The sequence below is a fragment of the Dipodomys spectabilis genome, unplaced genomic scaffold (genome assembly GCF_019054845.1).
Source record: "Dipodomys spectabilis isolate Male_0828 unplaced genomic scaffold, ASM1905484v1 ptg000017l, whole genome shotgun sequence".
NCBI lineage: Eukaryota > Metazoa > Chordata > Mammalia > Rodentia > Heteromyidae > Dipodomys > Dipodomys spectabilis.
This window is the reverse complement of record NW_024870694.1, coordinates 18723444-18747943: the sequence shown is the minus strand read 5'-3', so window position 1 is coordinate 18747943 and position 24500 is coordinate 18723444. Positions and strand designations below refer to the sequence as shown.

The window sequence follows — 24500 nt, the reverse complement described above, 5'->3', positions numbered from 1 at the left end:
GCTTTGGGGAAGTCACCGGGAATAATAAAGCTAGCTGGTGGTTTTTTCACCACTCTTGATTGGATTCTGCTCCAATTCCCTGTACAAAGTTGTGCAATCACTTGGAAATATGCTCTAGGCTCCCACGTGCTTTCCAAAAGCAAATGGTCAGGTCAACAAACCTAATGTTGTAATATTCTTGCTGGAACTCTGCTTGCACAATCTTTTTAGAAGAAGACAAACAGAAGGAATTCAAATAAGGTTCTAAGTGCTGAGGACAGAGTGGAGAGAACACAGGAGACAAGAGAATAGGGATTGTAAAAATCTGAATCCAAGTTGGCTCCTGAAACTTGGCAAAAGCATTCCCCAGATTCTAGACGGGGAGTGTTAAATCATGAAATTACTTACCATCCTTCTTCTCTGTTCCAGGCTGCTGCCAAGTTTAACCCAGGATGCAGTCTTCCAGGAAACTGACTGCAATGATGGAGATGTATTTAAGGCGGTGGATGCTGCTCTGCAGAACTATAACAAAAGGAACCAAACCGGCAACCAGTTCCTGTTGTACCGCGTAACTGAGGTCAATAAGACGGTGAGTGAGCTCTTTAACCTTGAAGTCACCTGGGACTTTTGCTTGGGCTTAGCACCCAGGACTTTTCTCTTCCCTTCTTCTTCTCCTGTTCTTCCTCCTCCTCTTTCTTTTTTTCTTCTTCTCCTTTTCCTCCTCCTCCTCCTCCCCCTCCTGCTCCTCTTTTTCCTCCTCCCTTTTATTTTCCTTTCTTTATCCAGGAACTCAGCCAGTCTACAGCAAGAGGATTTAATGGGTCTCTAGCCTAAGATATAAAGAACTCCCAACTTTAAATGAGAGGGAGTTTGTATGTGGTGTACGTCTAAGAGGAGTCAGAAATGAGATTAGCTTGGTTCTATTGCATTAGACTTAATATCTACCATAAAGTCTGTCTACCAAATGAATCAAGTCCAATACCACATTTTAGCTGTTTTCCTTTTATTCTTTTGGTTTGTTTGTTGGCAGTACTTGAACTTGAACTTGGAAACTTGTGCTTGCTAACCAGGTGTTCTGTGCCCCCATCCCCAGCCTTGTTTTGTGCTGGTTATTGTTAAGATGGGTCTGGGCTGCGATTCACCTATTTTAGGATTCCTGTCATAGCTAGGATCATCTGTGTGCACCATCATGCCCAGCTTTCAGTTGAAAAGGGAATCATATGGGCTTTTCTGCCCCAGCTTGCCTGAAACCTATATCCTCCTAGTCTCAGCCTCCCAAATAGACAGGATTAACAAGGTCTGAGCCACTGACACACACACACAGAAGTTTTTTGTTACTATTTTGGTGCCCACATTCCCACGCAGGAGTACTGGAGTTTGAAAGGCAAGGCCTTATCCTTATTAGACAGGCACTCTACTGCCTAGCCATTGCCCAAATGCTTACTATTTTTAAAAATTTGTTCACCTAAATTAATAAATGAATGAATAAATTTGTTTTGAGCTTTTTTCTTTTGGTGGTACTGGAATTTGAATTCAGGACCTCATGCTTGCTAGGCTGGCACTCTAACACATGAGCCACATTTCTAGCTCTATTTTTGCTGGCTGGGTTTTTTCAATTTTTTTTAAATTTAAATTTTTTTGTAAACGTGATGTACAAAGGGGTTACAGTTACATAAGTAAGGCAATGAGAGCATTTCTTATCGAACATTATTACTCCCTCCCTTGTTTTCCTCCCACTTTCTCTCCCCTCAACTCCCTTGCCTCACAAGTTATATGGTTCATTTCCAATATAGTGTCTTGTGGGTATCACTGTTGCATTGGTTCACCCTTTGTTCTTTGTCTCACCATTTTGTTATTCTCCTTCCTTCCCCAAATCAGATAAACTTATATACAGGACACAGGGTATCAGAATCAAAAACAGTGATGAGGGACTGGGAAGGTGGCTCAGTGGTAGAGTGCATGCCTTGCATGCATGAGGTCTTGGGTTCGATTCCTCAGCACCACATACGCAGAAAAAGCCGGAAGTGGGGCTGAGGCTCAGGTGGTAGACTGCTGGTCTACAGCTGAAGAGCTGGGGGACAGTGCCCAGGCCCAGAGTTCAGGCCCCACAACTGACAAAAAAAAAAAAAGAAGAAGAAGAAGAAGAAAAAAAAAAGAGAGAGAGAAAAAACAAAAAACAAAAAACAGTGATGACAGGGGATAAATCAAATGGGTGGGAGAATGAAAGAAAAAAGAAATAACTTCACACAGTACATTAAAAACAACAACAACACCCAAGAGCCAGTGGCTCAAGCCTGCAATACTAGCTACGCAGGAGGCTGAGATTTGAGGATCACAGTCAAAGCCAGCCAGGGCAGTAAAGTCTGTGAGACTTTTATCTCCAATTAACCACCAGAAAACCGGAAGTGGTGCTATGGCTCAAGAGGTAGAGCATTCACCTTGAGCTAAAGAGCTGAGGGACAGTGTCTAGGCCCAGAGTTTAAGCCCTATGACCAATGAAAAGCAAAAACAAGAAACCTTTTGTTTCCATATCTTGGAGTTCATTTCAATTAGCATCATTTTATATTGTCATAGGTACATAGCTACTGAGCTATTGTAATTCTCTGCTAGGACTATGCTAGATATTACTAATATTACAAATGAGGGAAACATGGAGCCCATGTTTCTTTGGGTCTGGCTTACTTCCCTTAGTATGATTTTTTTCAAAGTCTTTCCATTTCCTTATGAATGGGGTGATGTCATTCGCTCTGATAGAAGCATAGAATTCCATTGTGTACATAAATTACATTCTTGATCCATTCATCTACTGAGGGACATCTGGGTTGATTCTGTATCTTAGCTATGGTAAATAATGCTGCAATGAACATTGTTGTGCTGGTAGCATTAGTGTGGCCTTGTTTGTGATCATTTGGCATTTGCCCAAGATTGTGATTGTTAGATCATAGAAGATCTCTATGTTTAGTCTTTTGAGGAACCTCCCTACTGCTTTCCAGAGTGGTTGAACCAGTTTACATTCCCACCAACAGTGTAGTAGAGTTCCCTTTGGGATACATTCCCACCTTGCTGGCTGTTTTTGAGATAGAGCCTTTCAAAATGTAAAGGATACCTCTTTTGGGGGTGATTAAATGGCTTAAAATAGATTGTAGATTGTAGCAATGATTATAAATATGCTAAAAACATTTTATTATATACAATATATGAGTAAAGTATATGACATGTGCTGAAATCAATAAAACTGTCTAAAGGAGGAAAGGAATTAGAAAGCAAGACAAAGCAAATATACTATGAAATCATTCATAATTAATTCTACTATATATAATGAACTTAAAAAATACTGTTCTCATATTTATGGTTTTCTTATTCTAAAAGCACTATGTGTTAATTAGGAAAAACATAGCCTGTAATGCTAGATGTTAAGAAGGCTGAGATTCGAGGACTAGGTTTAGGAGCTAGCCTGGACAGGAAAGTCTAAAAGACTTTTATCTCCAATTAATCACCAAAAAGCTGGAAGTAGAAATGTGGTTCAAATGAGAGAGTGCCAACTTGAGCTCAGCCCTTACTTCAAGCTCCAGTACAGGCAAGAAAAGAAAGGAAGGAAGGAAGGAAGGAAGGAAGGAAGGAAGGAAGGAAGGAAGGAAGGAAGGAAGGAAGGAAAGAAGATGTTTGTTTACAGAAAATGCTTGTTTATAGACTAAAGTGAAAGCTAATTACAATTCCATCACAAATGAAGTTTTTGAATATCTTCCAGACTTTTGTGTGTGTGTGTGGGGGCGGGGGGGGGGGGTCCTAGGGCTTGAACTCAAGGCCTGGGTGCTATCCCTGTGCTTTTCTGCTCAAAGCTAGCATTCTACCACTTGTACCATAACTCCATTTTCAGCTTTTTTTTGGTAGCTTATTTGAGGTTAGAGTCTCACAGACTTTTCTGACCAGGGTTGGCTTCATATTGTGATCCTAGAACTCAGCCTCCAGAGTAGCTAGGATTACAGACATGAGCCATCACCGCCTGGCCTTCCTTTTTTTTATTTATTTATTTTTTTTGTCTGTTGTAGGGCTTGAACTCTGGGTCTGGGCACTATCCCTCAGCTCTTCAGCTCAAGGCTAGTGCTCTACCACTTGAGCCACAGCACCACTTCCAGCTTTTTCTGCTTATGTGGTGCTGAGGAATCGAACCCAGGGCCTCATGCATGCAAGGCAAGCGCTCTACCACTGAGCCACCTTCCCAGTCCCTGTAAATATTTTTAATGTGTGCTTGTTTTCCACTGAATCAAATAAAATTAAGACTGATAGTCATGAAGAGACAATAACCTGCTTAAATTATTTGCTGCTCAGCTGAGTGAATCTGAATGTCTTTGGTGGCTCTTTTTCAGGTAGGCCCTCAACTGTTTTATTCTGTCAAGTATGAAATCAAGGAGGGAAACTGTCCCGTGGAAAGTGGCAAAACCTGGCAAGACTGTGAGTACCAGGAGGCGGAAAATGCGGTAAGTCTGTGCTGATTCCCAGGCCTCGCTTTCCCATCCAGCTTTGCTGGGCTTGACAAAACTGAATTTAAATTAGTTTGTAAATAGGCACAGAAAGCCATAGAAATTGTACATTCTGGGTTTTTTTTTTCCAGTTCTGGAACTTGAACTCAGAGCCTGGGCACTGTCCCTGAACTTGTTTCTTGCTCAAGGTTAGCACTCTACCACTTGAGCCATGGTACCTCTTTCAGCTTTTTCTGTGTATGTGGTACTGAGGAATTGAACCAAGGGCTTCATGCATGCTAGGCAAGCACTCTACCACTAAGCCACATTCCCAACCCAGAAACTGTACATTTTCATGGGGTCCCATGTGATGTTTTGCTTCATTGTGGAATGTTTAAACCAGGTTAAATCAATCTCCTCACTCAACAATTTTTATGGTGACTGTTAGGTTTCTAAAAAGAGGTGACGGAGTAAGAACAGCACCAGCACGCACGTGGTATTCAGGTAAGGGGTAGGTTTATTCAGTAGACCTGCTGGGACCAGGCAAGGTTGGCACTCCACGTGGCTGGGAAAGGCTTGGGAATGAGAGAGAGCTGGGAAGAGAGGAAAGAGCTAGAAAAGAGCAGAGAGAGAGGTAAGAACAGCAGCAGCTCACATGGTATTCAGGTAAGGGGTAAGTTTATTCAGTAGACCTTGATGGGACCAGGCAAGGGTGGCACTCCACGTGGCTGGGAAAGGAAAGAGGAAAGAAAGGAAAGAGAGAGAAAAGAGCTAGAAAAGGGAGAGAGAGCAGAGAGCTAGAAATGAACAGAGAGAGAGCTAAAATAGAACAGAGAAAGCAGAGAGGAACAGAGAGAGAGAGTTAGAATAGAACAGAGAGAGAATCTGCGCCTGCGCTAGCCCTTATCTAGGGTATGGGCGGAGAAAGGTGTGGCCACATCAAATTCAGATGTGACCTCAGCGGATGCAGATGTGACCTCAGCGGATGCAGATGTGACCTCTTCCAGGTGTCCCAGTTGCCTAGGTAACGCAGGTACTGGGTGGAGACTTTGCTGCGAGGAGGGTGGAGTCTGCTCCCCATCCAGGAGTGGACCTTACAGTTACAACATTCAAAATTCTTTCTTCTGGATTTTTCAAGTGTGTAGTACAGCCAGGTACCAATGGTTCATACCTGTAATCTTAGTTACTCAAGAAATCTGAGAGGGGCTGGAAAGGTAGCTCAGTGGTAGAGTGCTTGCCTTGTATGCATGAGGCTCTGGGTTCGATTCTTCAGCATCACATAAGCAGAAAAAGCCAGAAGTGGTGCTATGGCTCAAGTGGTAGAGCACTTGCCTTGAGCCGAAGAGCTGAGGGACAGCGCCCAGATCCAGAGTTCAGACCCACCACCGACCAAAAAAGAAAAAAGAAATCTGAGAGGTGTGGTGCCAGTGGCTCAAGCCTGTAATCCTAGCTACTCAAGAGGATGAGATCTGAGGATCAAATTTCAAAGCCAGCCCTAGGCAGAAAAGTCCAAGAGACTCTTATCTCCAATTAACCACCAGAAAACCAGAAGCTGTGACTCAAGTGGTAGAGCACTCACCTTGAGCTCAAGAGCTGAGGGACAGTGCCCAGGCCCAAAGTTCAAGCCCCATGACCAACAAAAAAGAGAAATAAAAAAGAAATCTGAGAACTACAGGTAGTAGCAAGCCTGGGCAGACAAATCTTAGAGACACTTACCTCCAATTAACTAGCAAAATGCTAAACTCGAGGCATGGCCCAAGTAGAACATCAGCTGTGAACTAAGTGATAACCCACATCATAGATGGAGATCCTGAGTTCAAGCCCCAGTACTAGTGGAAGCGTGCATGCGCACACGCGCGCTCGTGTGCGCACACACACGCTCGTGCGCACACACACACACACACACACACACACACACACACTACACTACACTGAAATATGTAGCCCATAATTGTTACCTGCAGTTTCTCTAGAGTGCAGAAGTATGCCAGAACTTTCCCTCCCAGTTTACTGTAACCACAAACTCAGGGGCCAGTCTCCCATTCCTCTCTCTGCAAGCTCTTACAGCCTGTGGCAACTACCATTTCCCTTTTTACTTCCATAAGAGCCATTCTATTAGATTCCTTATGGGAATGAGGTCATGGGGCTGTTTTTGTTTTTGTTTTATTTCACTTGATGACCTCCAGTTCCATTCACATGGTTGCAAATGATAGGATTTCCTTCCCTCGAGCTCTCCTTTTTTTTTTTTTTTTGTGACTAAATAGGATTCCAATGTGTATATGTAGCATATTTTCTTTCTCCAGTCCACAATTGTTCGTTTCTACCAGTACCAAGGCTTGAACTCAGGGGTTTTTTATTCTTGCCCAACTTCCTTGTTCCCAGTTGATGCTCTACCATTTGAGCTACCCCTGCAGTCTGGCATTTTGCTGTTTAATTGGAGATGGAGTCTTGTAGACTTTTCTGCCTGGGCTGGCTTCCAACTTTATTCCTCTCTTTGATGTCAGGACATCAGTATCCTCTGTGTGTTTTGAGCATGACAGTCACTTGGCAGTTATAAAGAGCCCTGGACTCTGAGCCAGAGACCAGGTTCTGCCTCTCCTTGATTTTGTCCAATAGGTAGAACTAATTAGCTGCTGTGTCCTGCAGGACCAACTTGTTTCTAACAGGCTAAATCCACGTCTATGTAAATAGTATTGGTCTACTGAAATTGAGGAGGAAATCAAGAGGGATGCTTCACAGGCTGTTTCTAAGGCACTATCAACCCCTAATGAGAAAGAACTGTTTCCAGGATTCTAAGCAAAGACTGAAATGAACAGTTCTTACCACTGGCTTGGCCTTCCTCTGACACATGGATAGTAATGGCTTGTAAAAATAATCACCTGACTCCAAAAATATTTATTATCTTATCTCAAAACTCTGTTAGGAGCCAAGTGCAGGTGGCTCAAGTCTATAATTCTAACTACTGAGAAAGCTGAGATCTGAGGATCACAGTTTGAAGCCATCCTAGACAGGAAAACCTGGGAGACTCCTAGCTCTAATTAACCACAAAAACGCCAGAAATGGAGCTGTGAATCAAGTAGTAGTGTGCAAGCCTCAAGCACAAAAGGTTAGGGCCAGTGTCCAGACCCTGAGTTCAAGTCCCAGGACCAGAAACAAACAAACAAGCAAACAAACAAACTTTGTTAGGAAACACTGCTCACTTTTTCTTCCTTTAGTGACAGTACCAGGAAGACTTCTCCATTGGGAAGTTTAGGATGCATCTTTGTTTCTTTTCTTTCAGGCCACGGGAGAATGCTCAGCGACTGTGGGAAAGAGAGAAAATGAGAAATTCTCTGTAGCTACCCAGACCTGCCAGATCACTCCAGGTAGCAAATATATTGAGTGACAATGGGAGTGGGGAGGGAATTTACAGAATCGAGACTGGGCCAGTTCACTCTCCTGATCACCATCTTCTGCCAGGGGGAGGAAGCTATGCATATGTCTCTACAGTTCTGACACATGTCTAAAGAGGAAACGCCACAAAATAGTTGCAAGGAGAGCTGTGACAAGTGGCATAATCTAAAACCGATGGTCTCCAGATTGTGTTTCCATATTATATACTGTTAAGTTCGTTTTGTTACTGCAGGAAAATACTGGGGATAATCAACTCAAAAAAGAAAGGAAGGAAGAAAAGAAAGAAAAGCAGGCTTGTTTTAGGTCATCGTTTAGAAGGCTGTCATCTATCATATAGTGACCCCTTTGCTTTTTGACCTGTGGCGGGGTGGTACATCATGGCAGGAAGCATGTGACCGGGCAGCTCACTTCATGACAACTGGCCCTGAGAGTGTGGGAGGGCAAGAGAAAGAGGGAGAGGGAGAGAAAGAAAAAGGAAGAGAGAGGATGGAGCAGGGAATGGGAGGGAGGGAAAAAAGGCGTCTCACACATCCCTTTCAGGATGTAAAACTTGAAGCGACTTCCCACCTCTGCCCTTTCCCAGAAGAGCCATCTTGGAAACTTTATAACACATATCTTTCGGGAGGCATTTAAGATCCAACTACAGTGTGTGTGCAGGCAGTGTGATCTGTTTGGTGAGGAAGTCTCAGACTCTCACGCGGGGTCCTTTCCATATACACCCTCACCTGTAAGTGATCTACCTGTCCTCTCTGAGACATGGGACTTACTGATGCAGGTCAGAAGATCGGCTATGAACATGACTTAACAGCGCAGTTGCTTCTGTAATATTTTATACCAGTTCATCGCTTCCCCTCAGAGGTGCTCATTCCCACAGCACTTCTGAAGGTTTATATGGTGACTAGCCTGGCATCCATGTACTTCCCTGGGGAGGGTCCATTGCTTTGATCAGATTCACCATGACCTTTCAAATAGAGCATATGACCTCTGAATAAAGTCAGTGCCCCTGTGCTAAAGAGCGAGGAACAAACTTGAGAGCATAGAATTTCTCTATCCACTGTCCTCCTCTAGTTACCCCTGTCAGCATTGTGTGTGGAGATCTGGTGAAATGTGTCTGCCACATCCTACACCACATCCCCCTTTCTCAGGAGCCATCTGTTTCTTGTCCCCAAGCCGTCACACCCCATGTTCAAACCTCTTGTCACCTTCACCCTTCCCAGTCCAGGCATCTTATTGTTAAAGTCTTCCTTGGCCTCATGTTGGACCTGTCTTCTTATACCCATGCTGCTAAATCATACTGAAATGATTGGCCTCTGGTTCTTTCCAACTTGATGGTCATTTTCTTCACACAAGTGATCATTCTAACACGTGAATAGCTCCACTAGTCAGGGGCTGATGCCTCACACCTATGATCTTAGCTCCTCAGGAGGCTGAGATCTGAGGATCCTACTGCAAAGCCAACCCAGGCAGATTAATCAGCAAAAATCCCTAAGCCCTAAATGTGGCTCAAGTGGTAGAGCACACCAACTCTGAGTGAAAAAGCCAAGTGAGATGGGCTGGGAAGATGGCTCAGTGGTAGAGAGCTTGCCTTGCATGCCTGAGGCCCTGGGTTCGATTCCTCAGCACCACATAAGCAAAAAGAAAAAAGCCAGAGTGGTGCTGTGGCTCAAGTGGTAGAGCGCTAGCCTTGAGCTGAAGAGCTGAGGGACAGCACCCAGGCCCAGAGTTCAGGCTCCACGACCGGACCCAAAAAAAAAAAGCCAAGTGAGAGTGTGAAGCTCTGAATTCAAGCTCCAGAATCACATATGTGTGCCACCCCCCCCCCCCGCTACACACACACACACACATACACACACACACACACACACACACACACACACACGTGTGTGTGTTTTATTTTTTCTGTTTCTTTTTTCTTAATTTTTTTTTAGTGTGTCAGTCATGGGGCCTGGCACTATCTCTAGACCCTTTTTGCTCAAGGTTAGTGCTCTACCACTTTGATCTGTGGAGATAAAAGTCTCACAGAGAGTTTTCTGCCTGGCCTAGCTTTGAACTACAATTCTTAGATCTCAGCCTCCTGAGTAGCTAGGATTACAGGCATGAGCCACCAGCACCCGGATGTGCTCTCATTTTTTTCTAATGTGCATAGGGTTTACTGGAAAGTTTGCTTATTGAGGTCTTCCAAATGATCTTGATTTAGGACCATGTATTGGAATGCTGCTTTCCACTGTTAATGCTACTTCTTTGCCTGCTCTTCTTTCAGCCAATGGCCCTGTGATGATGGCCCAGTACAATTGCCGTGGGTGTGTGCACCCCATATCAACAAATAACCCGGATCTGGATCCTGTTTTGAAACATGCCATCGAACATTTTAATAACAACACCCAGCATTCCCATCTCTTTGCTCTTGGAGAAGTAAAAAGAGCTCAAAGACAGGTTTGCTTTAAATCTTTTTCATATGATAAGATTATACATTTCCATTTACTCTTTACATTAAGAGTTTCATCACCTACAATAAAAGAAAGAAAGCAAATGTTCACATGCTGTAGGGGGGAGCTCGTATTATTTTTATGTAACTAGTACAGAAGGTGAATAGATTCTTCAACCTGTGATGATTAATCATACTCCCTTCCCTTGAAGTTTGTTTTTCATGAACCAGTAATCAGTATTAGTGTTCTTCCCACAGATGAGGAAATGGAAAAGTTATTCTGGTCTTGGGGTTAAAGAAATTGACATCACCCTCTTACTAAATATGGCCCCCAAAACATCAAACTATTTCAAAAAGGTTGAAACTGCTGGGTGCTGGTGGCTCACACCTATAATCCTATCTACTCAAGAGGCTGAGATCTGAAGATCGCAGTTCAAAGTCAGCCCAGATAGGAACTCTTATCTCCACTTAACCACCAGAAAATTGGAAGTGGCGCTGTGGCTCAAGTGGTAGAGTGCTTGCCTTGAGCTGAAGAGCTCAGGGACAGCAGCCAGGCCCAGAGTTCAAGCCCTACCACCATCCAAAAGGAAAGGTGGAAATTACTTTCTGGGTACACTCTAAAGTACAGTTCCCATGTCATCTGGGGTGAGGGGAAATAAATACTTAATAATTTCATTTTAGCTAAGTGTTAGTGGCTCATACCTATAATTCTAGCTACTCAAGGGGCTGAGATCTGGGGATCTAGGCTCAAAGCCAATCCAGGCAGAAAAGTCTATGAGACTTTTATTTCCAACTTAACCAGCAAAAAGCTAGAAATTGAGGTGTGGCTCAAGTGATAGAAGGCTAGCCTTGATTGAAAAGGCTAAATGAGAATATGAATAGCCCCAAACTGGCACCAATCATCATCATTATCATCATCATTAATCACTTTGTCTTTTTATTGACTCAGTTCATCCAATCTTTGTATGGTATATGGATGTATGCTTGTGTGTGTATGGTGCATATGTGCACGCATGCACGCATGCACCTGCTAGTACTAGGATTTCAACTCAGGCCCTGGGTGTTCTTCTAAGGATAGTACTCTAACCACTTTGTGGCCTAATCTCCAATTAACCAGCAAAACAAAACAAAACACTTTTTTTTTTTGACAGTCCCTGGGGATTGAACTCTGGGTCTGGGCACTATCCCTGAGCTGTTTTTTGTTTGTTTGTTTGTTTGTTTTTCTTGAGCCCCTGCCCCACTTTGTGGCTTTTTCTGTTTTTGTGGTACTGAGGAATCAAACCCAAGGCTTCATGCATGCTAGGCAAGCCCTCTACCAATAAGCCACATTCTCAGCCCCCACAGCTTTACTTTTTGAGGTAATAGTCTTACCGACTCTCCTGCTAGGCTGGCTTCGAATGGTAATCCTCACATCTTAGTCTCCTGAGTAGCTAGATGTCAGGTGTGAGCCACTGCTGCCCAGCTTATCCAGACTTTTCTAATAGCCTAGTGGGTCCCTGTATTTCAGCCTTTTTGTGGGTGATCTACTTTGGCTAGCACCCTTCTATTGCTTCCATGTAAGACATGTGTATTACTCCATTATGACCAAGTATAGTATTCAGGATGGGGCCTGCTTAGGATAAGGCAAGAAATCTCACTAACTAGTGATGTGAGAATTTGAGGACTTACTAGGCAAGGTCACTCCAGCTGGAAGTCTTCTTATCTAGACCATTGTAATTCACTAAGTTCAGCAAACGCTTTTCTCTCTGCAGCCCAGAAGAACAACTTTTGCTTGGTCTTATATGGAAAATAGAATAACTCCACCTATACTATTGCTTTTCATTTGAAGATGGATAGATGTGGAGGGGCTGGCAAGAGCCTCAATTTTTATTTAGTGGTGACTAATGTCTAATAATAATAATAATAGTTTGTATTGCTTGAGTATTTATATGTCCTTCAATGTTTTAAATACAACATAATGTTCATGTTTCATTGTAAATACTGTTTAAACTGTACTTTTAATAAGCAATCTAAATTTGTTTCAGGTGGTGGCCGGGTTGAACTTCGAGATTACGTACACCATTTTGCAAACTAATTGTTCCAAGGAGAATTTTCTGTTCTTAACTGAAGACTGCAAGACCCTTTCAAATGGTGTAAGTAGCCAAAATTTAATCGTTAATAATAAAGCTCCTAGCCTTTTGTTTAGTTTTCACAAGCACAGGAACTATCAAACTGTGTAGGAAAACCATTGCTAAAATTTAGATGACATGGCTGGGAGTGTGGCTTAGTGGTAGAGTGCTTGCCTAGCATGCATGAAGCCCTGGGTTTGATTCCTCAGTACCATATAAACAGAAAAATCTGGAAGTGGTGCTGTTACTTGAGTGGTAAAGTGCTAGCCTTGAACACAGAGAAGCTCAGGGACAGCGCCCAGGCCCTGAGTTCAAGCCCCAGGACTGGCAAAAAAAAAGAAAAATTTAGATGACATTAGCAACTCAAATTTGATGCAAAAATCACATGGAAATGAAAATTTACATTTGCTTGGAATCCTGAAGTTCATATTGCTGCACAGCTAGCCGTAAGTGTTGTCAGAGTAGAGCAGAGCCTATGGCCTGAGCAAAGATGAAGCAAAGAACGGCTTATCTTTGGCTTGTGTCTTCATACTTTGAATTCTCCTCTTCTTCCCAATAGCACCATGTCTTGCAGTATTCTACAGCTCTACTCAAGACAGCTTTTCACTTCTAGTTTCCCTGGGCTAGGTTTTTTTTCTTTAAAACAAAAAAACAAACAAACAAAAATCCAGGTGTTGGTGGCTCATGCCTATATAATCCTAGCTGCCCAAGAAACTGAGATCTGAGGATTACAGTTCAAAGCCAACCTAGGCAAGTCTGTGAGACTCTTATCACCAATAAACTACTCAGAAAAAGCTGAAAGTGGCACTGTGGCTCAATTTGTAGAGTACTAGCCTTGAGACAAAGAATCTTAGGAACAGTATCTAGGCCCCAAATTCAAGCCCCAGGACAGGCACAAAAAATAATAAATAAATAAATAATAAAATAAACACATTTTGCCTCTTTGTGACTCTTCCTAGGAGGATATTGTATCTTCCTAACCACAATTATGTTAGATGGTATCTCTCAGGGTAGTTACAGTGTTCAGTTTTGTTTTGTTTGTGCATAAATTAAGGGCCTTATACTTGCTAGGCAAGCAAATACATTTTTATAAAAGAATGCTAGCCAGGCACCGGTGGCTCATGCTTGTAATCCTAGCTACTCAGGAGGCTGAGATCTGAGGATCGAGGTTCAAAGCCAGACCAGGCAGGACACTGTATGAGACTCTTATCTCCAATAAACCACTAGAAAACCAGAAGTGGTGCTGTGGCTCAAGCGGTAGAGTGCTAGCCTTGAGCTGAGGAATGCAGGGACAGCGCCCAGGCCCAGAGTTCAAGCCCCACGACCAACGCGCCCCCCCCCAAAAAAAAAAATTAAATAAATAAATGCTATTATTTTTTATATTTCTAAATAATTCACATGGTATAGAAATGTATCTCTAATTCTTTTTTTTTTTTCTTTTGGGGGGGGGTCCAGTCATGGGGCCTGAACTCTGGGCCTGGCTCTGGGCCTGGGCGCTGTCCCTCAGCTCTTCAGCTCAAGGCTAGCGCTCCACCACTTGAGCCACAGCACCACTTCCGGCTTTTTTCCTTTTGCTTATGTGGTGCTGAGGAATCGAACCCAGGGCCTCATGCATGCAAGGCAAGCGCTCTACCACTGAGCCAACTTCCCAGCCTTCTCTAATTCTTAAAAAGGCATTTACTTTAAAAATACTTGCAGCTGGGCACCCGTGGCTCAAGCCTGTAATCCTAGCTACTCAGGAGGCTGAGATTTGAGGATTACAGTTCAAAGCCAGCAGAGGCAGGAAAATCCATGAGATTCTTATCTCTAATTAACCTACAGAAAACTGGAAGTGGCGCTGTGGCACAAGTGATAGAGTGCTCACTTTGAGCTGAAGAGCTCAGGGACAGCGCCCAGGAGTTCAAGCCCCATGACCACCAAAAACCAAACAAACAAACCAACACCATGCAGCCAAGATGTGTGAGTTGGGATGAAATTTGAGAGTAAAACATAAAAAACATAAAAAAAAATTCTCTGATTCTATAACAGTTTTTTTGTTTCAGTCAAGTTTTCTTACTGATTTTCAGTCAATGTCTATCATGAATACTTTTCCAGGATAGTATCCATTTCACAGGGATTTAAATAACGTGTACTTGTTGATAATATTCTCATATTTTTATATTTCTCTGTATGTTTGTTATGTTGTTTTTACACATTCGGTATTTTTCTTTGTTCAAAAGGATCAGTTGAATGTTTTTTGTTAATATTTTTTGTTTTTGTTTTTGGTGCTAGTCCCGGGGCTTGACTTCAAGCCCTGGGCACTGTCTCTGAGCTTTTGTGTTCAAGTCTAGTGTTCTATCACTTGAGCCATAGCTTCACTTCCAGTTTTTTTGTATGTTTGTTGGGATATTTTGTAGTTAATTGGAGATAAGAATCTCACAAGGTTTAATGCTCAGGCTGGATTCGAACTGTGATTGATCTCAGCCTTGAGTAGCTAGAATTACAGGTGTGAGCCACTGGTGCCTGTTATGCTATTTTAATTCCTAAGTTAAACATTTAGATTTGAGATAGGAGGGTAGTTTGATTTATTTACCCCATCTTTTTAAATTATGAAATCATAAAAGCATAGATTAGGCTTCTATGGTGTTTTGGCAACATATATACAATTCTTATTTTTACTGTTTTCTTTTATCTTAACCTTGGGAGAGCTCAGACTTTTTATCTCTATATATAAACAGTGAACTGTTAGACATGTAATTACATAGTCATTATTTCTATCCAAGGAATTCTTGTCATTTCTTGTTTTCTGTGTGTGTTTATACTTGTGTGTTTTTCTTATTGATTCTATTACATGTTTCTTATTTTTCTTTTATAATTAACCTATGTTTTTTTTCATTTTTTTCTATGCAGTGATTTGGAAAGTAAATGTTGTATCTCTTAAGTTTATTAGTATTTAAAATATTCTCTAAAATGATTTTAATGTTTCCATTTTAAAAACTAGGATGCTGGTGAGTGTACAGACCGTGCATTTGTGAATATTCATCAGAGAATTGCTTCATTCCAACAGAATTGTGAACTTCATCCAGGTGAGAGATAGCACCCTATGCCCTAGCTGTGGATAGTGAGCAAATCTTTTCATAGAAGCTATGCTTTTGTTTCCATGATACATTCACTAAGTTTATGTAACTTTTAGGATATTTTGTGTGTGTACAGTTTCTGAGGCTTGAACTCAGGGCCTGGCACTGTCCCTAAGCTATTTTGCTTAAGGCTGACACATTACCACTTGAGCCACACCTCTATTTCTGGCATTTTGCTGGCTAGTTAGAGATGAGTCTAATGGTCTTTCCTTTTCCTTTGAACCTCCATCCTGAGATCTCAGCCTCCTGAGTAGCTAGGATTATAGGTATGAGCCACTGGCATCCGGGTCCTATAAGCTGGTCTGAAGATATCTTCCCATACCTGATTACGCTGTAACAGCTGCAACTGGTATTGATTGTAAGTGGCCACAGGCAATACTGTGACAGAAAGGACCATTTGTGATTTTGAGTAAAGATAACTTTTGGGTACAATGCCACTGGTGGGTTTTTTCCAGTCCCGGGGCTTGAACTTACAGCCTAGGCACTGTCCCTGGACTATTTTGCTCAAGTTTAGCATTCCATTGCTTGAGCTACACCTTTACTTCTGGCTTTTTTGGCGCTTAATTGGAGATAAAGCACAAGATACGTGCCGCCAGTGGCTCATGCCCATAATCCTAACTACTTAGGAGACTAAGATCTAAAGATTGTGGTTTGAAGCCAGTCCCAGCAGGGAAGTCTGAGACTCTTATCTCTAATTAACCCAACAAAAGCTGGAAGTAAAGCAGCAGAATACTAGCTTTGAGCAGAAGAGCTCTGGGACAGTGCCCAGGCCCTGAGTTCAAGCCCTGGGACTGACGGGAAAAAAAAGTCTCATGAACTTCCTTGCCTGGGCTGGCTTTGAACCATGATCTTCCTGAGCAGTTGGGTTCCAGGCATGACCCACCAGCACCTAGCCAGCTGGTCTTTATATTCAAATTGTTCTTAAAATTTGGTGGTGTAAACAAGGCAGCAGTGGCTCACACCTGTAATCCTAGCTACTCAGGAGGCTGAGATCTGAGGATCATGGTTCAAAGCTATCCTGGGAAAGAAAGTCCCCCCAGAGACTCTTATCTCCAATTAACCACTCAAAAACCAGAGGTGGTGCTGTGGCTCAAATGGTAGAGCACTCGCCTTGAGCTGAAGAATTGAGGGACAGCACCCAGTCCCAGAGTTCAAGCCCCACAACTGACCAAAAATATCATTATTTCATTTTTGTAAATTTAATATGGTTTATTCAGTCAATACAAATCAGTATTTTATTTTTAAAAGTTGACTTTCTTTATACTTGAAAATTGTTTTATGCTGCACAGTGAGCAGCTTTACTAAAACTATATGTTCCCCAGAACTACAGACTTTAAAATTCTCTCATTAAGAGACTCATTCCATTAAACATTGCTTTTTACAGTTTGCACCAAAAGCATAGAAAGTTGCCGGGTACTGTGGTTCATTCCTCTAATCCTAGCTACTCAGGAAGCTGAGATCTAAGGCTCAATTTTGAAGCCAGCCCAACAAATCCAAGAGACTCTTATCTTCAATTAACCAGCAAAAAAGCCAAAGTGGAGGTGTGGCTCAAATGGGAGAGTGCCAGTCTTGAGCAAAAATGCTAAGTGAGAGTGCAAGGCTTTGAGTTCAAGATCCAGTTTTGGCATACATATACAAATGAAGGAATTCAGAAGAAGTGTAGCATACTGATTGAGTCAGTTGCCTCTGTTTGAATGTTACCCACTGAGCTCTGAAGAGAAGTAGGAAGTGAATCTTGTCTGTTGTTCAGCATTGGACCAGGGCTATACACAGCACTGTGTGCAGTGCACATGTTGATTGGAAATCTGATTCTTTCAGCGGAGGACGAATCACAAGTTCCCCTGAGATGTCTTGGCTGCCCCAAGGAGATACCTGTGGACAGCCCAGAGCTGGAGGAGGCGCTGACTCATTCCATTGAAAAGCTTAATGCAGAAAACAATGCAACTTTCTATTTCACGATTGAAACTGTTAAAAGAGCTACATCACAGGTCTGGAAATAACTTTAAGTAGTGGAAGAATAGTCTGTTTATTGTCATCTTTCTGCTTCAAGCTAACACTTTACCACTTGAGACACAGTTCCATTTCTGGGTTTTTGATGGTTAATTGGAAATAAATGTCTCTCAGACTTTTTTGCACAGGCTGGCTTTGGACTGCGATCCTCAGATGTCTGCCTCCTGGGTAGCTTACAGGTGTGATTAGATGTAAGTAGGTTAAGTGTGATCAGACTACAGGTGTGATTAGGTGTGAGTAGACTGCAAGAGCAAACCACTGGTTCCTGGCTCTTCTCCATGTTTTTAAGATGCATAAGGAGATGGAGATGACTATAGTTTGTATTTTCAAAAGTGGAGTTACACTATCATCTTGTAACTCATTTTGTTTCAATAATGACTCTTCTTCTAGGTCATTAGGTATACATGTCATACATTGCTTTTAATAGCTACATGAGGGGCTGGGAAGGTGGCTCAGTGGTAGAGCGCTTGCCTTGCATGCATGAGGCCCTGGGTTCGATTCCTCAGCACCACATAAGAAAAAAGAAAAAAGCCCGAAGTGGTGCTGTGACTCAAGTGGTAGAGCATTAGCCTTGAGCTGAAGAGCTGAGGGACAGCGCCCAGAGTTCAGGCCCCACAACCGGACCCTCCCCCCCCAAAATAGCTACATGATATTACAAATATACACAGACACTTAAATCTTATGATTAAATGCTAGCTAATTTGGTCAACAAATTGAGCTAAGAAAATGTTTACTGGATGACAGCATTTGTATAGTGACTAGAACTGTTGTTAAATGGGAGGGATTGGGTTGGGAGGGATGGGGACACTGGTGACAGGGGTGACATGGATTTAGATGCACAGACCATAAAACACTTAATACTCAAAATATTAGTGGAACCATGGGAAATACAAATACTTAATCCATATAATCTTTATAGTAATGCTAACTCAGTATTTCACTAATTCAAGGTTTGGCAAGGACTCTAGGTGCTGGTGACTCACGCCTGTAATTCTGGCTACTCAGGAGGCTGAGATCTGTAGGTTGGAGTTCAAAGCCAGCCAAGGCAGGAAGAGAGTCCATAAGACTCTTGTCTCCAATTAATCACCAGAAAACCATAGAGTAAAAAGTATGGTTTAGGCGCTGCGAAGGTGGCTTAGTGGTAGAGCGCTTGCCTTGCATGCATGAGGTCCTGGGTTCGATTCCTCAGCACCACATAAGCAAAAAAAGCCGGAAGTGGGGCTGAGGCTCAAGTGGTAGAGTGCTGGTCTACAGCTGAAGGGCTGGGGGATAGTGCCCAGGCCCAGAGTTCAGGCCCCACAACCGACCAAAAAAAAAATAAAAGTATGGTTTATCAGACACTATTATTCATTAAGTACTTGTTTGTGCTGCTCACTCTTCCAGGTGGTGGCTGGGATGGCATATTCTATTGATTTCCTGGCCAAGGAAACTGAATGTTCTAAGGAAACTAGCAAGGCGTTCTCCAAAAGCTGTGAGCCCAAGAAAATCGGAGTGAGTAGTAATGAAGTGTTGTCCTTTTCAACTGAAAACTTGTTTGATGTTTTCTTTTTGTTGTATTGTTTTTTTGTTTTTTATCAGTCATGGAGCGTGCTTGACCTCAGGGCCTGGGCACCATCCCAGAGCTCTGTTGCTCAAGGCTACAGCTCTACCACTTTGAGCCACAGCTCCACTTTCCGTTTTCTGATGGTTAATTGGAGATAAAGTCTCATGGATTTGCCTGCCCGAACTGGCTTTGAACCATGATCTTCAGATATCAGCCTCCTAAGTAGTTTGGATTTATAGGCATGAGCCACCAGTGCCTGACTCCCTATTTGATGTTTTAATGATCATATGTTTAAGTGTCTCATGAGTAACTCAGGTCTCTTTTGCCTTTTCTTTTTAGCAACAGCTAAGCTGCCATGCTCAAGTTTATATGGTACCTTGGGAGAAAAAAATTGAGTCCACCGTCAACTGTCAACCACTAGGAATGGTATAATTCTAACTGCAGCTAGCTTGTGGGGGTCATTTCGGCTCAATCTGAAAAGACTCGTGTTGGGATTGATAAGAAGCCATTTCTGCAATGAATAGGGAGGTCTTTTCTAAATGGAGAGAAAGGTCAGAGCAATGCTTTTATTGCTTTGTACACCATACACCAGGTGGACTGGTCTTTGCTCCGTCTTTGGGCTGGTAGCCAGGCAGTCTCCACTGTGAGGCATTCCCCTACAAGTTGTGCCTGAGTACATAACAACACCTCTTGGTGCTATGCTTATGTCCACAGGGCTGAGTGAGAGATACAAACTCACAACAGTTCCCCACTAATGAATCAAAATCTACATGTCTAAAAGATCCCCAAAGGATTCACACACATCATTCTTTTTTTTGAGCCTTCAGCTCAAGGCTAGAGCCATACCACTTGGGCCACAGCGCCACTTCCGACCTTTTTTTTTTTTTTGCTTACGTGGTGCTGAGGAATCGAACCCAGGGCTTCACGCATGCGAGGCAAGCGCTCTACCACTGCGCCACCTTCCCAGCGCCTCACACACATCATTCTTGTCTGAAAAGCTTTAGGTTTTTATCCCTCCCAGCCTGCGGCTTAACTTCAAGGTGCTCTTGCATGGCTTTTTCTTTTCATATCTGGTACTTTACTACTTAAGCCTCTGTACTTTGGGTGGTTAATTGGAGATGAGTGTCACCGATTTGTCAACCCATATGGGCTTTGAACTGTGATCCTCAAATCTCAGCATTCTGAGTAGTTACAATTGCAGACATGAGCTACCAGTACCCAGCAAAAAGCATTTGTTTTTACCATCTTTTTAAGTCTTAAAAGAATCCTAGCTGGGAGCCAGTGGCTCACGCCTGTAATCTTAGCTGAGGAGGCTGAGATCTAAGGATCGCAGTTCAAAGCCAGCCCAGGCAGGAAAGTCTGTGAAACTCTTATCTCCAATAAACCACCAGAAAACCGGAAGTGGCACTGTAGCTCAAGTGGTAGAGCGCTAGGCTTGAGCTGTAGAGCTGAGGGACAGCGCTCAGGCCCAGAGTTCAAGCCCCATGACCGACCAAAAAAATAAAATAAATAAATAAATAAATGAAAAGAATCCTAGAGGGTAAGTAATACTTTCTCTGTCTTTAAAGAGGAGATAGAAAAATTATAAAGACTCTGAAGTCCTAGAAAAAATAATAACATTATTCAGGACTTCCTTTTGTCCCAAGCACTTCTCAGAAAGAGTCGCCCTTATTTTCCATCCATCCACTTAGAAACCCTGTGAGGCAGGTACTGTTAATACCCACAGGTACTGTTAATATTATTCTGCTGGTGCTACTGGTGCTCAGAATAATTGCAGGTCATATCAGAGTCTACCCTTTTCACCATGATGCTGATTATTAGAGAGGGCTGGTTTGACTCCAAAGCCCATATTATTTTACCTTTGAACAGCATAGACTCACATGTAATAGATAGATATAATAGAATAGAAATAGAATAGAATAGATAGAAATAATCTTTGAGTCTGAATCTTCAATACAAGCTACCTCTGCTCCTCTTTTCTAGTTTAGGCTTTGTTGGTGCCAGTACTAGGGGTTGAAACTCAAGGTGTGGGCTCTGTCCCTTAGCTTTTTTCTGTTCAAGGATGGCACTCTACCAATTGAACCACATCTCCATTTCCTGGTCTAGGTACTTATCGTGTGTATGTATATATATGGTCTAACATAGTATTACACAGAAGTTGCATTTCAAGTTTGTGAATAACGCTCAACAGGACTATAGCCTCTTATGGAATCAGTGTTTTAAGGCCCTCAGAGCCTTTTAAGATAAAACCAGTAATTTATATAGTATTTTAAATCTGGCAGATACCTGCTCCGTTGCAAACCAGCATAGTGTTGCCAGATCTCAGTCTCTTCTTTCTTCATTGATAGTGCGGTTTTCACAGTAATGCATTCATCTTAATATTTCCTGTTTAGATTGCATTGATGAAAAGGCCTCCAGGTTTTTCACCTTTCCGATCAGGAGATGTGCAGAAAACAGGAAAAGAAACAACTGTAAGTCCACCCTACACTTCCATGGTACCTGTACAAGATGAAGAGCAGGATCCAGAAAATGAACAAGGACCCACTCATGGGCATGACTGGGACCCTGAAAAACAGATAAAACATGAGACTGGTCATGATCCTAAACATGAGCATGACCAAGGCCATTCACACCATGGCCTTGGCCATGGACATAAAAGAAAGCATGGCCATGATCATGAACTTAACCAGCATAATCTTAAACACCAAAGGGGACATAGCCTTGGCCATGAGCATCAAATTGGACATGACCTAGCCAATGGACATAGACATAAGCATAAACATGGTCATGACCATGGAAAACATAAACATAAAGGAAAAAAACATGGGAAGCACAGTGATTGGAAAACAGAGCCCTTGGCAAGCTCTTCTGAAGATAGTACTACATCTTCACAGACACCAGAAAAGACAGAAGGGCCAGCACCCATTCCTTCTCTGGCCCAGCCAGAGGTAGCAGTTACCTCTTCTGGCTTTCAGGACTCAGACCTCCTTGAAGCCTGGACGACTATCATCCCAACAGCTCCCACAGAGAATGATGATGACTGGATCCCTGATATCCAGATAGAACCAGATAGCTTTTCATTTAAGCTGATATCTGATTTTCCAGAAACATCCTCCCCTAAATGTCCTGGACGTCCCTGGAAACCAGTTAATGGAAAGAATCCAACCATGGAAGTGAAAGAATTGGATGATTTCGATCTCATTGATGCTCTTTCTTAACCTATGCAGCCATGGGGGTTTCTTTACCCCTTCATCAGCCCAAATATCCTCATGTGAAAGCGCCAAACATTATGAAGTTTTAGAACAGTCTAGAGAGTGATGAGCCTCTGAGAGAGGACATCAGTGATCTCTGTGCCTGTGTGAAACTCTGTACCTGAATTTTAAATCCTGAGTCTTTCTCAATAGCTTCCTAAAGTAGCAGAAGACAGACAAACTAACCTAATGTCCTCATGACCTACTGCAGTTAGCCCCTCTGATAAGGAATGTGTGTACCTTAAAGTGTACACATACAGTGATTCCAATGGTTCATGATTATACAGCCATTCCAATGGTAGCCTCTAGTCCACAGTGTGTGAAAATATGGGAAGTCTAAAGACTGCATGTTGAACTTGGAAATGGGGTGAAAATAATAAGGAAATCTTTCCATTATTGGCTAACTAGAAAGAAATACAGGTTAGCCAAAAGGAAGGAAAGGGTAAAGTAAATTACTTGACCTTCTGTTTTCTAGTTATACATACTCTCACTTGACCAAGAGTTTCTCCTAAGTCTTTCATTTCTATTTGCCCATTACTCTGGTCCACAGGCTTTCATAGGTTTCTGTTTATTTTTTGCTAAGGTTGCATTGAATAGTCCTCAATTTCCAGAAACTCTGCATTTAATGATAAGACTGATTTTTTTAAAAAAAGAAGTAATATCAAAGTAGATTTATGCAAAGCATCTTTAAGAAAATTGATACAGGAAGATCATGGAATGTCATGCAAACTTTCTTCAGAAACTTTATGGGAAAATTTCTCTGTAGCCTCAAGCTAAAGACACATCATCTCTTTGTTATGATACTGAAAGCCATTGACTCTCTGCAAAATACAATTTATAAGCCAGATACTGGGGTCTCAAACATGGAATCCTAGCTACTCAGAAGGCTGAGACCTGGAAGATCAAGGTTCAAAGCCAACCCAGGCAGAAAGGTCTACAAGACTCCATCTCCAATTAACCAGCAAAAAATAAAAAGCTAAACTAGAGGTATGGTTCAAATAGTAGAGTGCCAGCCCCTGAAAAAGAAAGCTGAGGGAGTGTGAGTTTAAGTAGCAATATTGGCAATATATGTGATTTATACTATCATAAGGAAAGCATAGATTTTATAGCCCATGCTGTGTTTTTACTGAGGCAAACAAAGATAGGACTTTAAACACCTTCACCTACCTGTGGATACATGAGTCTCTTCTATTTCAATTAATTGGATGCATTTTAGCCCTGAGTACTTCATTTCAAATGTTGTTCCTACTTTTAAATAAAAAAGCAATTATATGAGGAAATAAAGTTACCTTGTCAACTGGGACTGCATTACTTTTTATTTAAAAATTGCACAGTAACATCAGATTAATGGAGTTTTACTATACTTACAGAAGCAGCTCCAGCCCTGTGTGTACAGGGGCCATGCCCCGAAGGCAGGGACAGAGCCAACTCCTGAAAGTGAGGTCTCGAACAGTGAGCAGAATCTTCCTACCAGGCAATAACCCAGCAACCTCTGCAGCAGCTTTGAGTAGAAGGACATGAAGACACATGGGATAAAATTTAAATAGAGGATGCCATTTTTCATTCTGCTCCTAGGCAAAATAAAGTTTAGACTTGATTCATTTACTGGTGTCTTCTTTCAGCCATGCCCAACATCCTGTAGCAAATTCCAGCTTGTCACCAAAGCCGTAGCTATGCCTCTGGAACTCACAACCTTAATCTGGAATATTCTCTAATATGGGCAGAAGTCCTTAAATGAGACTGCCTTACTACCCAAATGCAAAGTTAGGGGGCAGGTGCTGGTGGCTCATACCTGTAATCCTGGACACTTAAGAGGTTGAGATCTAAGGATCCTGGTTTGAAGCCCAGCCCAGGCAGACCAATCTGTAAGATTCTTATTTCTAGTTAACCAGCAAATAGCTGAAAGTGGAGCTGTGACTCAAGTGGTGGAGTACCAGCTTTGAGTGAAAAAGCCAAACAAGAGTTCAAGGCCCTGAGCCAAGCCCCAGTACTAGTACAAGGAAGGAAAGAAGGAAGGAAGGAAGGAGGGAAGGAAGGAAGGAAGGAAGGAAGGAGGGAAGGAAGGAAGGAAGGAGGGAAGGAGGGAGGGAGGGAGGGAATGAAGGAAGGAAGGAAGGAAGGAAGGAAGGAAGGAAGGAAGGAAAGGAGAGAGGAAGGAAGGGAGGGAGGGAGGAAGGAAGGGAGGGAGGAAGGAAGGAAGAAGGAGGGAGGGAAG

General features: G+C 42.5%; 1 protein-coding gene across 3 annotated transcripts; it reads left to right on the top strand.

The window, feature by feature from the left end:
• Positions 1-147: 147 nt before the first annotated feature.
• Kng1 (kininogen 1) lies at positions 148-23884 on the top strand. Of its 3 annotated transcripts, XM_042669052.1 has the most exons (11): positions 157-572; positions 4351-4457; positions 7720-7804; positions 10093-10265; positions 12282-12389; positions 15346-15430; positions 17300-17469; positions 18875-18982; positions 19374-19460; positions 21428-21505; positions 23656-23884. In XM_042669052.1, the coding sequence occupies exons 1-11, from the start codon at positions 374-376 to the stop codon at positions 23764-23766; spliced, it is 1311 nt and encodes a 436-aa protein (XP_042524986.1). In that variant the 5' UTR covers positions 157-373; the 3' UTR covers positions 23767-23884. The 3 variants fall into 3 exon arrangements, with proteins under 3 accessions (XP_042524970.1, XP_042524979.1, XP_042524986.1); XM_042669036.1 differs by lacking the exon at positions 23656-23884 and having other exon boundaries at positions 148-568; positions 4347-4457; positions 21428-22927; XM_042669045.1 differs by lacking the exon at positions 23656-23884 and having other exon boundaries at positions 149-572; positions 21428-22927.
• The last annotated feature ends 616 nt before the right edge of the window (positions 23885-24500 follow it).

Bases quoted from the DNA above. Each gene is read 5' to 3' on its own strand.
- Kng1 (XM_042669036.1), top strand. From the start codon at position 374: ATGAAATTACTTACCATCCTTCTTCTCTGTTCCAGGCTGCTGCCAAGT. The intron at 12,390-15,345 runs GTAAGTAGCCAA...TTTAAAAACTAG, and splicing joins GCAAGACCCTTTCAAATGGT to GATGCTGGTGAGTGTACAGA. The intron at 17,470-18,874 runs GTCTGGAAATAA...TCACTCTTCCAG, and splicing joins TTAAAAGAGCTACATCACAG to GTGGTGGCTGGGATGGCATA.